Genomic DNA, 14,454 nt, shown 5'->3' with positions numbered 1-14,454 from the left:
ATTGGTAAGTCTTCCGCTTTCTCTCTACTATTTTATTAGCTTCCTTTTAAACCCCTTTCTTACCTTAGCTTAAATCTACCTAATATACCCGCTTATACCCTCTGGTATTAACCTTCCTAATATAAATATACCGGTAAATAAAACTTACTAACTATAAAATTAGGGTTTTCTTAAAGTAATATTGACTAACTTTTTGTTTAAGTTCCTAGAAGGTAATATCCGGCTTATCTTAAAAACAGAGTAACGGTTTAGGTAATCCTAGGGAAAGACTGTCCTTAGTATAGTACTCTAGTAAACTAATTTAAGTATTTAGTAAGAAACTTTCTCTAGCAATTTTTATATAAAGTTAATATATAAAGTATTTTAAAGAAAGTAAACGGCTACGTTTATTACTATAAGTGTTGAGTTACTTAATTTCCAAAGATACGTGTATAGTGAGATTGACATTATATTTGGCACAGCTAGCATAATAATGCTTATTAAGATTTTATAACTATATTTATATAAAGGGAACAAATTTCTAAAGTAATTTTGGGGTCCTAGCTACTGGAGAAGGTCGATGCCTTTATTTTTTTTAAGAACTTAGTAATAAGTTAATATGGTATTATATTCGATGGCAGGCATTATATACTTTATCTTATTACTAAAGGAGACCGCGGTAGTAAGGTGATTATAATCCCAGTTATTAGCATTTAGGCCCCCAGGATAGTACAAGACAATATTAAATTCTGTATTAAGATAGAGAGCTCTGGCCTTAGCTGCTACTTCGTTAATAATATATAAGTGTAAGTACTAATAAACTTACACTTAACAGCGGTAAATAGATCTATTTTTATTTTTATCTTAAGCTAGGTTAAATTAAATAGACTATTTCTATCAAAGTTAGCTATAGGAAATTTATAACTGGAGGTGGGAATGTACTTAGAGGCCTTGCTAAATAGTAAAAGATTATATTAAGCCGGGCTATTTATATTATTGGGGACTCCTCGTAGCCCTTTGGCAATCCTTTAGCAATTTTATTTTTATTACTTAATTAAAGCACGTCCAATGTCATGCCCTTTAATCTCTAGTGCAGTTAGAACACGTTTAATACTACGCTTTTTAACATCTAGTGTAGTTTGAACACGTCCTCCTTACAGGCTGATTTAAACTGCTAGATAATTCTTCAGCTAAGTAAATAAAATCATTCCATTGGAACACGTTTTCCTTTAACAATATATCATTTAAACACGTTTAATGCCACGCTCTTTAACAATCTATTATAGTCTAGAACTATAATACTCTTAACTTCCATTAGATACCAAACTGAAGTGCTTCCCCTTACGTAGATATCTATAAAATATATAAGGTCCAGACAAGATATCCTATTAAATCCCGCTTTGCTGCCTCTGCGAAAGGCAATATTTTAAAAGCTCTCTAACTATATTGATTCTCTCTATATCTAAGCTAGGAAACCCTATAAGTCTTCCTTATATACTTCTTTCTAATAATATTAGATAATGAAATTGTAGGACACGTCTTTCTCTGCCATATACTATCCTTTTATATACTATAGCTATAGCTCTTCATTTTCAGCAATTTTACGCTCTACAGCCCGTATATATTTTTCTATAATATTACTCCATTCTTTTAGAGGATTATACAAGCGACCTCATACTTAACTTTTAAGAAAAGGCTGCACTCCATTCTACTTACTATTAATTATATCTTTATTTTTAGAAAAAGGAAACTATTGGAATATAGGAACAGACAAAGGAGGGCAATGTAAGGCAATATGCGGCAATGTAAGGCAATGTACAATAATCTTCGTTTTACGTCTTACGTGCATAAGACACATATATGTATTAACACTGCATTAAAGCAGAACAAAAAGCAAGAATCTAACTACACACCGCACTGCACGTATATTACGTCTATTGCACTATATTAAAGCATACTGACAGAAACTTACCTTCCAGTTTTTATGTATAAGCGTCCATTCCTAGCTCTCTGTCTTATAGCCTATCTTATAAGCGAGTTCTTCTTCATTTACTGGGATTGGTTAAAAAGTGCATATATAGAGTGTAAATCTAGAGTAATATTGATATCGTGGTACAGGGCAGGGCTCCTAACGATAACGTTATTTATAAGCTTATCGCGATAATATTAATAATAATAAGCGATATAAATACGATATTTGCTTATAAATATATATAGGTGTTTTAAAGCTTCAGTAGTGGTATAAAAGGGTAGTAAGGTATTTGCTAAGGACTATAAATACGCCGCACGTTCTAATATATACTTATACGTAAAATTTTCTAAACTAGTGCCTAAATGCCTCTCTTCTTCTTACCCCCCCCTCCTAACTACCCCCAATCTATCCTTATGGCTTCCTCTACTTTAGAATCTCTTTTTATTAACTCTAATAGCAGTTCTAACAACCTATCTAAAATATTAGAGCTTAAAAATAACTTATTTAAAGACCTAACACTTAACAAAGATAACGCGCCATCCTTACCTTTCTCTTCCTCTAAGTACCCCGCTAAAAGACGTAAGCTTCGGGCTATAAATATATAGAAGCTTAGACGAGAGCCTACTAATAAAGAGCCGCTACTAAACAGTAAGGGGAGGCGATATTAGTACTGCGCCTAGTGCGTTTCCTAGCGCAATATAGTTACCACTAATATACGGTCGCATCTTCTTAATATACACGGCATTACTGTTAAAGAAGAAGACTTAGGCCTTAAAAAAGCTATAAGAAATAGGCTTAAAGAGCTATTTTAGAAATAGGGACAGCATTAAGCTTAAAGGCTTAAGAGGTAAAAGGAAAGGATCCTTAGAGAATATATTAATCCACCGGTTATATAAGAGGCTTTAGCGCAGCTAATTGTTATTTGGAATTTACTATATAAGGCAGTATCTTAGCCAGAGCTTTATACTCTTCTTTTATTAGTAAACTATACCTACAAGGAAGCTCTAATTAGATTAAGTAGTACTATACTAAGGCTAATTAAGGACTCCTTCCTGCTTAATAAAGCTCTTCTTAAGTAAAAGCTTTCTACCTCTCTTATACCTATACACCTCTCGCTTAACGCGTAGACAGCGCCAAATTAAAAGACTTTTATTGCAATCTGCGCCTACTTTATTAACAAATCTCGCGTACTATATAAGGCTCTACTTACTCTACCTTTCCTCCTTAGCGCGCACGGCGGTGACGAACAGCTTAAGGTCCTTTGGCAAGTCCTTAAGGATTACGACCTACTTAAGAGAATTGGCTATTATATTGGCGATAATCACGGTAGTAATAATAAGCTTCTTAATCGACTTACTATAAAGCTCTAAGAGGAAGGAATAGAGGCCAAATACAACGCCACGCAACGCCGCATTCGCTGCCACAGCTATATACTTAATATCGCCGCATAAGCCTTTTTCTTTACAAAAGATATGGAAGCTGTTAATACGGCCTTTAAAGAAGCTAAAGAGCGCCTTAAGGCAGAGGCTATACTTAAAGACAATTAGATTAAAAAGCTTCTCGCTAAAAGGTTTAAAAAAGGGAAGGCCAGTTAATTTACTTACCGTTCAATCGGGCCTCTGGGTAAAGTCTATAACGTAGTTGTATATATTTAAAGCTCTCCTGCTTACTATAATTACTTTATCGCAATCGCTCTACGGGCTATTCCTATAAATAATAATACGCGTTAGAACTTATGGTATAATATAATATAGGTGGCTCTTAAACTAAAAGACGTAATTAGAAAATATTAAGAGGAGTATACTAATAAATTTAATAAGAAAGATATTCTCAACGCCGCTAATTAGAAGGCTCTAGAAAATATTAGAGACTTTCTATAACCCTTTAAAAGAGTTATAAAATAGACGGAAGGTAATAAAGCAACCCTTAATAAGGTGCTTTTTATCATAGATTTTATGGTATAGCACTTTAAGAGATCTCTTAAAAAGTACGCCACAAACTTAAAGCTTTGCGACTGTATACGTACTAGTTGGCACGCCTTTAATAAATACTACCTTAAGACTGATAAGGTTACTGTATATAGCGCCGCCTTACTACTAGCTCCTTACTAATAGAAGGCCTATATTAATCGCAATTAGAAAGCCTTGTAGAGGAAGCCAGTAGTTAACGTAGCTTAAAAGCTTTAGGTAAATAAGTATAAGGGTAAGTTTAGTAATAAGGAAGTAACGTAGGAGGCCTTTAATCGCGATTAAGAGCTAGATAAGTACGATATTTAGAGCTAAGAGCAGTTAACTCTACACGCAATTAAGGACGAGTTTAATTACTTTATTAATACCTCCCCTACTAATCTTTCTTCTAGAACTACTGCCCTTAATTAGTGGCTTAATTTAAGCAATTATACTAACTACCTATCGCTCTACCGTATAGCAATAGATCTTCTATCTATACCGCCTATGTCAGCCGAGCCAGAACGCATCTTCTTAGGAGCTCGGCGGATAATATCTTAGCAGCGAATGTCTCTTGGCTATGTGAATATTGAGCGAACAAAGTACTTAAAGTCTTGGATAAGAGGCGGGATTATATTAGGGTGGAGGAAGGAGCTTTTAGTAAATGTATTAAAAAAGGAAGTAGAGGGTAGGTAACGATCTAGGAGGACTCTAAGGATGATCGCCAACTTAACACCTTGCTAAGACTGGTGATCTGGCTTATATAAGCCATTATCGCGATATTATCGCGATAATGAATATCTTAAGGCTCTTAATGATATAAATACGATAATTGGTATAAATATACATTTATTTATCATTAGGAGCCCTAGTACAGGGACTTCTTCCTTTTTCTCAAATCCAAGTTTCTAGTAAAAATCTTTGCTACTTAGCGCAAAAGATATACCAAATAGAGTGCTGTCCAGAAGTGAGATGGTTTTAAACCATATTGAAATCGTTTTACCATGCCCACGTCGTTAATATCTTGGATGTATTACTAGGGTTTAGAGACGTATATAATGCACGGAGCCAAACCATCTATTATTAGGACATTAGAGTTAATTTTAAGGCTCGAGTAAGGGATTATACCTTAACTTAGCTAGTTTGGTATATTTCAAATAGAGCGATAGAGCTACTTTGCTCTCGTCTCTTTTTGGGTTTAGAAGTTCTTTCCAAGAGTTATTTATGTCTACGTTCGTGTTAGTAGAGATCTAATCCACTTGGGGGCCCTAATAACATTTACCTTCTAGCTGAAACTGGCTGCTTCGATTGGACCCCTCTAGCAGAGATATAATCCCAATACCAACAATTACAGAACCGGCATTCTCCACAGATGGGTATATATCTTTGAGCTCATTGTAGACGCAATTACGCTTATCTTCTTCAAAACTGTCCTCCACTACGAGTACAATATTATTCGGATTTCGAGTTTCTTGTAGAAAGAAGTTATAAAAGTACTTAACTATATCATCTGCGAAATTGTCATAGAATGGTCTCTAATATTTCCATACTTCGGAATGGAAAAATCCTGCTGCGGCAATAACTGCCATCTGTGGTATTTCTGAGAGCTTCGCTATATAAAGACGCCCCAAATCAGGTACTTCTCGCGTTACTAACTGGCTTTCTATCTATATAGAGGAGAACGTAATTAGGTAAAAGTAGTAGAAGTAAAGAAGAAAGCCGGAGGTGGTTAAAGTAAAAGGTATATAGTGTGTTTAAGCTAGCAAGTTCTAACCATCCTAGGCATTCCTTATATCAAATAAGACCAAATGCCGATTATATATTGAATTACTAGAGCTATTAGATTTATATAACAAGAATGTAAGTAAAGTGTATTTTTAGAATTTGATGTTACTATAATTAGAGGGCGCTAAGCATTTAATGCAACGTAAATGCCTACAACCCATACATTTTAACTCTTGCACTTACAGCAATAATGTTTCCCTTTTAAAGGAGCTAGGCTATTAAAAAAAAGGATATAAATAGGGCAAATGTGTTAGCCTCCTATACGTATAACATATTTATCTTAGGAAATACACTTAAGAACACCTATAGGGTGCTAGAAAGGCAACTAATTTACCTTAAAGGCTTATATATAGTGCGAGAAACTCTTTATATAGAATTTAAAGCAAAATATAAACCTCTCTTTAGTACTGTTAAAATCTACTTAATTATCTCCTTAGTGCTATTAAGACCTAGTTAATTATAGATATTACAATAGTAGTAACCCCTACCCTAGCAGCCTTAAGTCTTATAGCTCTATCGTTAGTAACAAGAACAGTAGGCTTTACTCTTAAATAGTCCTCTAAATAGTTCCCTTAAGCCTCTCTATAAGCCACTCCAATAATGACTTCGACTAAATTCCTCCCTCCTTCCGTTATATAGTTGCCTATCTACTTAGCTACAAACTAGCTAGTAACATTACTACCTATAGTAGTAGCAATTCGCACTTTCTTCCCTTCTATAATAGTAGCCCTAGTGCTATTAAGAGTATTTTATACAGCTATACCTGTCGAATTTTTGTTCCTTAATAGCATAAAGAGTTTAGTAATAACTAGATATTTTAGTTAGCTGCAAATTAACATTATATATAGTTACGCACTACTATCTAGAACCGCGACGCTCTAATTGTCCTTAAGTATTATCTAAAGTAGCTCTAGTTAATTAAGTAGTAGATTAGTATTATAAACTATAACCTAGTTTATAGACTATTAATAAAGCACTAAAAGAAGACACACGGTATTATCTTATAGTGTAATTCCTAACGAGCGTATAGCCGCTTTTAGCTTTAAGATCTCGCATCTCTAATAAGTTGTCATTTATATTATAAACATCATCAAACCCCCCAGGCGGTGCACCTAACAACAAACCTACATCTACCACAGACACAGACTATATATCAGATGTTTGGTTATAATATATTTAGCGTTTATACTAAGATAAAGTTAGGCTAAAAGTCCTTAATTGTGGCCTTTAATCTTATAGATACAATTTATTAACTAAGGCGTAAAACATACTCCGTTCTCAATTTAATCATTAAGGTAAGTTTAAGAGAGCGTACCTCTTTATTATGTTTACTACTAAACCACTATTCTAGAAAATAGCACTAACTCCAAACTTGCCTATATATAAGGTAATCTTCTAGTAATAAACGGCTGTCGTTTTAATCTTAAGTAGGGAATAAATTACTTATAATAAGCGGCTCGTGTCTTTTAGAGTTTAATAATATATTAAGGAAAGCAACGATTTCTAGCTAGGGGGCGATGTTGCATAGCGATTCGCTAATATATGCAGCGGTGGAAAGGAATGCAAACAAAATATAAATATAAGGAAGAACATTTTTGTCCCTAATACGCCGAAGAATAAGAGCTAGAGTAGAAAATATTAATTAACAAGCACAGGAGAATGCGAAATTGGAGAATAGTTTAAGGAGTTAAGCCAATAGCTCCTTATTAAAGAAGCGTCTTAGTTTTAAGGAAACTAAATCATCATCTAAGGGAGTTAACGGTCGTTTAGTGTGAGAGCTGCAGAGTGATTTTTTAGCGTATAACTAGAAGATATATCTAAGGAGCGAGTCCTATAATCCGTAATTAAAAAGTTTAGTAATGTTGGTAATGATAATATAAATACCTTACTCTTTCTATTTAGCGGTTATACGCCTAACATAATTACCTAACCAATTTAAAAATAATGTAAGAGCTGCTTTAAAGCCTTTTAATAGCTTTCTAAAGAGAATACCATAAGCTTTAATAAAACTTATATCTATAGGTAGAGAATATATATATAACGTTCTAGAATGGCCCAAAATTAGATCTAGTAGTGTTAAAATAGATTCTTAGGCGCTTATAAATGGCTTAATACAGGTTAAGGACCATAAATAGTAATAGAGTTATTAGAGCGCATTAGGCCGCGCTAGTATAGCTAGATAGTAGTATAAACGGCTTATAAAGGGGCTTTTATTAGCAGCTCTACTATACTAAAAACGCGCAACGCTTATCTAGTTTTTATAATTACGTAGGTCTTTATCTTTAATAGCTATATAATATTAACTAAGATTACTAAAATATTTAATCTAAGTATCCTTAAATATAGGCACTATTTTAAAGAGAAGAGCCATTATTTAATAAGTAAGGTATATAAAAGCAAGCATATAATCCAGGCTTTTAGGCAGCCGACGACATAATAACTTAAGGAAAGAGTAGATATTATATCTCTATATCCTAATAGGCATAGAGTACTTAAATATCAAATAACGTAATATAGGGGGAATAGAAGGATACTAAAAGGCTATAAAGAAGTCGTAATGCTTATACAGTAAGGTTTAGTATAGAGTAATTAATGCTTGCTAGTAATTATTTACTAATTTAGAATAAGGATCTCCTTTAGCAGAAGCCTAAGCTCTATCTATATAAATATATTTAGTCTCTACTATTATAAAACTAGCATATATAGACTTTATTTCTAAGATAAGCTGCTCTTAAGAAATAGGGCGTAAGTCGGGTTAAAGTACAAAATTCAGCTATTTAGGACGTTGCTTCTAGTTTCGATTTCGAATTTCTAAAACACCAACGGTTAATAGCTTCCCGCTATTGCCATTAACCCAACTAAAAATGTGTTCGCTTACGGCCGGCCATAACCGCTTTCCTTAATAGTTATCTAAAGAAACTCTAGTTTTGACAGGCTCCACTTATATATTGTTCTATCTATTAGGGTAAATAGTTATTACCCCAAACGTACCAATTATAAAAACGTATTCATTATCTCCTAAGTCCTTAGCTAGCGTGTCCTTATCTAGCATATCCTTATTATCCTATTCGCTTTTACCTAAAGTATAGATTTCTCTAGAAATTGATTTAGAAAGTAAGCTGCTTTTAGCAGTTGTCTAGCATAATATATTGTCTTCTAGTTATTAGCACGCATTAACTATAGCCGCACTAGGTTAGGTTCTTAGACAGTCTATATATAATTGCGGCATATTAGCCATTAACGCAATTGTTTTTATTTAGAGATTGGTGCAGTAGGAAGTTAAAAGAATATTTAGCTATATAAGCAAAAAGTCTTAATAAAGTGGGTAACGCTAAAATTGGTAGCTTTATAGTAATAGGCATAGTTTGCAAAACTATAAACAAGTATTTAACAACACCTTAGCTGCCTTTAGCTACCCTATTGCCTTAAATATATAACTAATATTTAGCGCTACAGATCGACAGAACGTATTGTAATAAGATAAGAAATATAGAACGCCGCAATTAAGATATATTTAAAACCTATACTGCTATTTAAGAATATATAATTCTTAGAGGGCTATTTATAGATAAAAGCATTTTATATAAAGGAGCTCTAATATTACTTAGCGCTATAATTGCAAAAAAGCTAGATAAAATTTCCCCTTAACACCATAAATTGTACTCTTTCTCTTAAATAGGCATTTAGGGGTTAAACAATTGATTTAAAGTATAGGAAATTTTATATAAGCCGGAATCCTATTATAGGGGATCGCGATCATTAAAGGCTTATAGTGGCGTCCTACTATAGAAATTTAGTAATTGCTTAGATTAGCAGTCTATTATACCTATAGTGTGCTTATAGGGGCATCCCTATAAGCACACTATATTAGGTATAGTAGCTAAAGTAGTCCCAAATCCAACTAATTGCTTTCTGCGTAATGGCGGTAGTAGTATTTAGCAAAGTTAATATTACACTAAACCACAGGTATTTTAACTATATTAATTTTAGATAGGTATATAATAGTCTTAGGGTAACCTAGGAATGCCTACGTCTCTAAGGGTATATACTTTAACGCTACTTTGCCAATAGCTTAACTATCTTAAGCCTAGGCTTTATAGAAGTTGACTTAGTTTCTAGAAAGATATGGCAAGATCTTAATAAATCTTTAAGGGCGAGATAGGAAGATTGGATAATATATTAACCTCACTACGCCCTATATATAGCTAAGAATGCAAGGTTGCCTTTAATCTGCTTATTACCTTATAGCCTTCCTTTCTATCACCTCCAGTTATCTTATACTAGTCCCCTTTTAAAAATGTATATACTCTTTTCTTCTATTCCGTTGGCGCTCTTAATACCCTTAATTTTATGCTGCTTTTAGGTTACATATTAGGCTACCTATTACGCTCGATCTACGACCGACCCTATCTATTAGGTATCTCTTATTGCCCTCCTTCTATATATAATTTTTGTCTACCTAGGACTAGCAGCCTCCATATTTACTGTACTTAAACTATCTATTAAGATTGCCGGCCTTTGGAATCCAACGGCTCTCTAGGCCTTAGTGGGCTCTGCTTTCCAATACCTGCTTAACTATAACATTAATTCCCTGCTATAGAGTTATATATATATACTAATTTTCATCGCAGTTTATAAAGGGGGTTACGCTTTTTAGTTACTCTTTAGGGCAGTATAAAGTTCTAATGCTTGTTATCCTAAGCTTAATAGCATCTATTAGTATATATTTAACAATAGATTCTAAATAGTACGTAATAAAGAATATATTACAGTAGAGGCTAATGTTTTATATAGGCTAAACCCTTTAGCACTACGTATTTTGCAATTAATATTATTAACTACAGAAATTATATTTATTTCATTCTTTATGCATAAAATAAGATAGGTTCGCTATTTAACTAAAGAGCGTATAAAAGAGTGCAAGGAGAATAAGCCTATATATCCCTTTTTATCCGCAAATAAAGTTATACTTTTACTTTTAATTGCTGTAGAGCTCCTCCCATTTATAAGTTCAATCTTATATCCTTTTAATAATAGATAGGGCAATTTTATTTTACTCGATCTTATTATACGTGAGGTAAGTTTATATACGCAGATTATAAATTATAAAGTTACTAATTGGCTTAGATCTATCTCTTCTTATCCTCCCTTAGAGCTGCTTATTAGAGTCACCTAGTTGCACTTATATTAAGCTAAAGCGATAGGCATATTAATTTAAGACCGAATCTTATCTTAGATAAGGAGCTTACGCTAAAACTAAGCCTTAGGTATATTAATTGCGTCTACCTAAAAAATTTAAACCTATACAATAGAGTGCTTTTTAGGAAATATAGAAATATAAATTAGATAAGTTATTCCGTTTAAGTGCTAGGCCTATTTAGATAGAGTTAAGGAGGCGCTTCTTAGGAAATATTATACTAGCGATCGAAAAGTTCTATACTAAATACTAGATAAGCGTAGCTGGGAATTGTTTTCCAATTTAATATAGACCTCAGGTTCATAAGCCAAGCTTTTAGTATTAGTAGTCCCCTAGCATCCGCTAAGATTAACTACAAACTATAAAGTCTCTTCTAATTACCTATATAGTAAACTTGTACTATTAAAACCCCTAACTATATACAAATGTCTTAACTAACTTCTTTTAGCTAGCAATAACTCTACATTAAGATCGACCCTATTACTAAATTTAGGATAATAGGAGTAAGTCGAATTAGATATTTTTAACAATACTAATATACTAAAACTCTTATAGGTAAAACAACAGCTAATTAAGAAATTCAGCTTAAGAACTAAACTGAAGAAAAAGCCGATTATACAGGTGGAGGATAAATTTAAGTGCCTTAAGACATTGTGGGAGTTATTAGAGATGTATATAAATATTTCCTTACTTCCAGACCCTAAAGGCGGGGAGTAGCTACGTGTTTTTATTAAGTAGAAATTTAACAAGACAAAAACGTATTTAGGTAAGAAAGACGTGTAAGTTTCCTAGAATTTCCTTTATAAAGCAGTAAAGGGATTAATAGCCTTAATTAGTAATAAGATTTCTATTTTAAACATCCTAAATAAACCATATTTACTTCTCTACCCCTATATAATATTCCTTTTATTAGCCTTCCTATATAATGCATTTTTAGCACTAGATTTAACCCCTAAACAACTTTATAAGCTAAAGGTCCCTCCTAGTTAAGAATAGCTTCCTTTACTATAAAAGGATAAAATAAAGGATATCTATTTGTTTTAGAAATTAATACAGACGGCCTTTAGTCTAGAACTTTCAAGCAACCAATTATATTATAATACTTTTCGCAAACGCCTCTATAAAGTTAGTAACGTTACGGGTATTAAATTCCCTATAGGTATATACTACTTCCAATAAAGCAACAGAGAATCTCTTAATAGCAGTAGTATGTCTTTACCCATTTACAGTTTTTTTACTCTTTAATGTATTTTAATTAACGCGGGTCTAATATAGGCCATATTAGCGACACTTAGCGTAATCTTATCCTCTAGTATGCTCCCAACTCTACAGTATTCTAGTATAACTATCTCTCCTAATATATTATAGCGGATATATAAGCTATATACTAAGGACTTCTACTATAAACTAAGATAATGTAGGTAGCTATTAAGATAAAACGTATAATTAACAAAAATCGTTTAAGATATCTTATACCCACCTAAGTAGTAAAGGCTTATTAACATCCTACTGTATAAAAATTGCTATAGAAGAAGCTGGCTCTTAAGGCTTAGATTAAGGCTAGAGGTAGAACTACTAGCAGCTATATAAGTATAGATATTTATAAGGAATATCTAAAACGAAAGCAGGCCTATAAAACTGCATTTAAATTCCAAAAATAACTCTTCTTAAAGAAATAAAGAGAAAGTTTAAAAAAGAGTAGCCTGTTATTAAGATCTAGAATTAAATCTATAAGCTTTTAATTAAGCAAGAGAACGATATAACTATTAATAATTAGAAGTTCTTAATCCTAGAATAAGTCCGCGCAATAGACTTACTCTTTACCTTTACTACTTTATTGCCTAAAGAGGAACAAAAACGCCGCGCCAAAGCTATAAATGCACTAGTAGCTCTTGGGTATATATAAGATAGCTACTATTACCTAATATAACGGCAAAAACGAATGCCTTTAAGCCCTATGCCTAAGCTAGTAGATCTATTATCTTTTAAATATAAGCCTACCTAATGCTTCCTTTGCCTTAGTAATAGAAAGGCTCTCCTAGACAAATGTATAAGGGAGTTTTATAGTCGCGGAGATTTAAAGAAGTATATTCTCTACTATTATATAGGGAAGCATTAAGGTCCTAGGCTAATTATTTATAGTATTACTAAGGAGGAGCTCTACGGCGATTAGAAAGTGCTATATTATATATATATAGTGCATAAAACTCTAACCTTACTTTGTAGATAGTTATAGGTATCTTTATAGTATAAGTAAATATATACTAGCACTAGAGTTAAATAGGGTCTTTATTATTTAGGGAAATTGCAACTTAAAAGAACCTCTATGCCATTATTCACGTAAGTTAGAGGCAATCTCCTTATGTATTAGCTGACTAATTACTATATAATATAGCGTTACTATCCATAAATAAGTTTTGGCCTCACTGCGAGAAAAGTCCTATTATACTTACGCTAACCTAAAATAGGTATTAGATAGTGCACAAACAAGTTATAAAAGAGTTTTTTAAATTTAGAAGCACTAATCTTAGAGGAACGCTCTTAGTTTAGGAAAGCCAATCTTAGGGAGAGATGCAATTTTAGGGAGAAGCGGCTTAGCTGTATATGCTTAAGGCTGTGCAGAAATAACGCACTTAGTCTATACTCTTATCCGAATAACCCTACTCTCTGCCTTCCTTAACTATCCCAGTTTAGAGTTACGGAGCTACTCCGCTCTACGCTCTATATTATCTATTATCTTATCTATTACCCATAATCTAAGTCATCCACGTTATTAAATAATGCGCTGCGCTGGTATTGTCTAATGCTATAGTAATAAAGAATCGCAATAAAAGCCATAATAAATCACAATTATAAGTAGAGTACTCCAACAAATATATGCGAATTACTCCATCACAGCCTAACTTTCTACTAATTCGTTTCTTATAGTGCGTAAAATCGTTAGGTATTAGTATACCGTAGAGAGAATAAGGCTGCCAAAATCAATAGGGAGTTAAGGAAGAGGAAGGAAGGGATAGAAAGTAGGGCTTTTTAAGCCTTAAGGTAGATATTAAAGTTTAAAGAAAGGGTCCTAGGCAATAGAAAGGGTTTAAAAGGGAGTAGTACTAATGTGGTATTAATAGGGAGAATTATATATAAGGGCATAGTGGGTTAGTAACCAGTAAATACTTATTAAGTATTAAGGTGTGCTTATAGTTGTATAGTTAATAAGGAGAGTAAATTTATACTTAGAGAATAAGTAGTCTTAGGTAGAGGGCGTTAAGCTAAAGTTTAAAGCCTAAGCTTCTCTAAAAAGTCGCACCTAGTGTTATAATAATAGTGGAGGTTATATAAGGCTGTTAATAAGCTAGTTAGTATTTTAGGTTGCTCTTCTATAAGAAATATAGCGTATAATTAAAACTATTAATCACAACTAGATACAGGAGAAGCTATTAGTATTAACCTATATACTCATGTCTATAGAATAAGTATCCCTTAGCCTTAGTGGTCCTAAGAAGAACATATTAAATTTATCTGGTTTCTTTAGAGTTTCTTTAGCCGTTATTATTACGGACGCTTTAAGTACGATATTACAA

The 14,454-nt window shown here is 32.9% G+C and overlaps 1 protein-coding gene across 1 annotated transcript; it reads right to left on the bottom strand.

The window, feature by feature from the left end:
• Positions 1-5,165: 5,165 nt before the first annotated feature.
• On the bottom strand, positions 5,166-5,432 carry K441DRAFT_570663 (uncharacterized protein; the record flags this gene model as incomplete). The annotated part of the gene is made up of 1 exon (XM_067643934.1): positions 5,166-5,432. A coding segment is annotated over one exon (267 nt), but the record flags the coding sequence as incomplete, so codon positions are not given.
• Positions 5,433-14,454: the final 9,022 nt, after the last annotated feature.

This window comes from Cenococcum geophilum (genome assembly GCF_001692895.1).
Source record: "Cenococcum geophilum 1.58 unplaced genomic scaffold K441scaffold_32, whole genome shotgun sequence".
Classification (NCBI taxonomy): domain Eukaryota; kingdom Fungi; phylum Ascomycota; class Dothideomycetes; order Gloniales; family Gloniaceae; genus Cenococcum; species Cenococcum geophilum.
The sequence above is the reverse complement of the archived record's forward strand: the minus strand, read 5'-3'. Positions and strand labels throughout refer to the sequence as shown.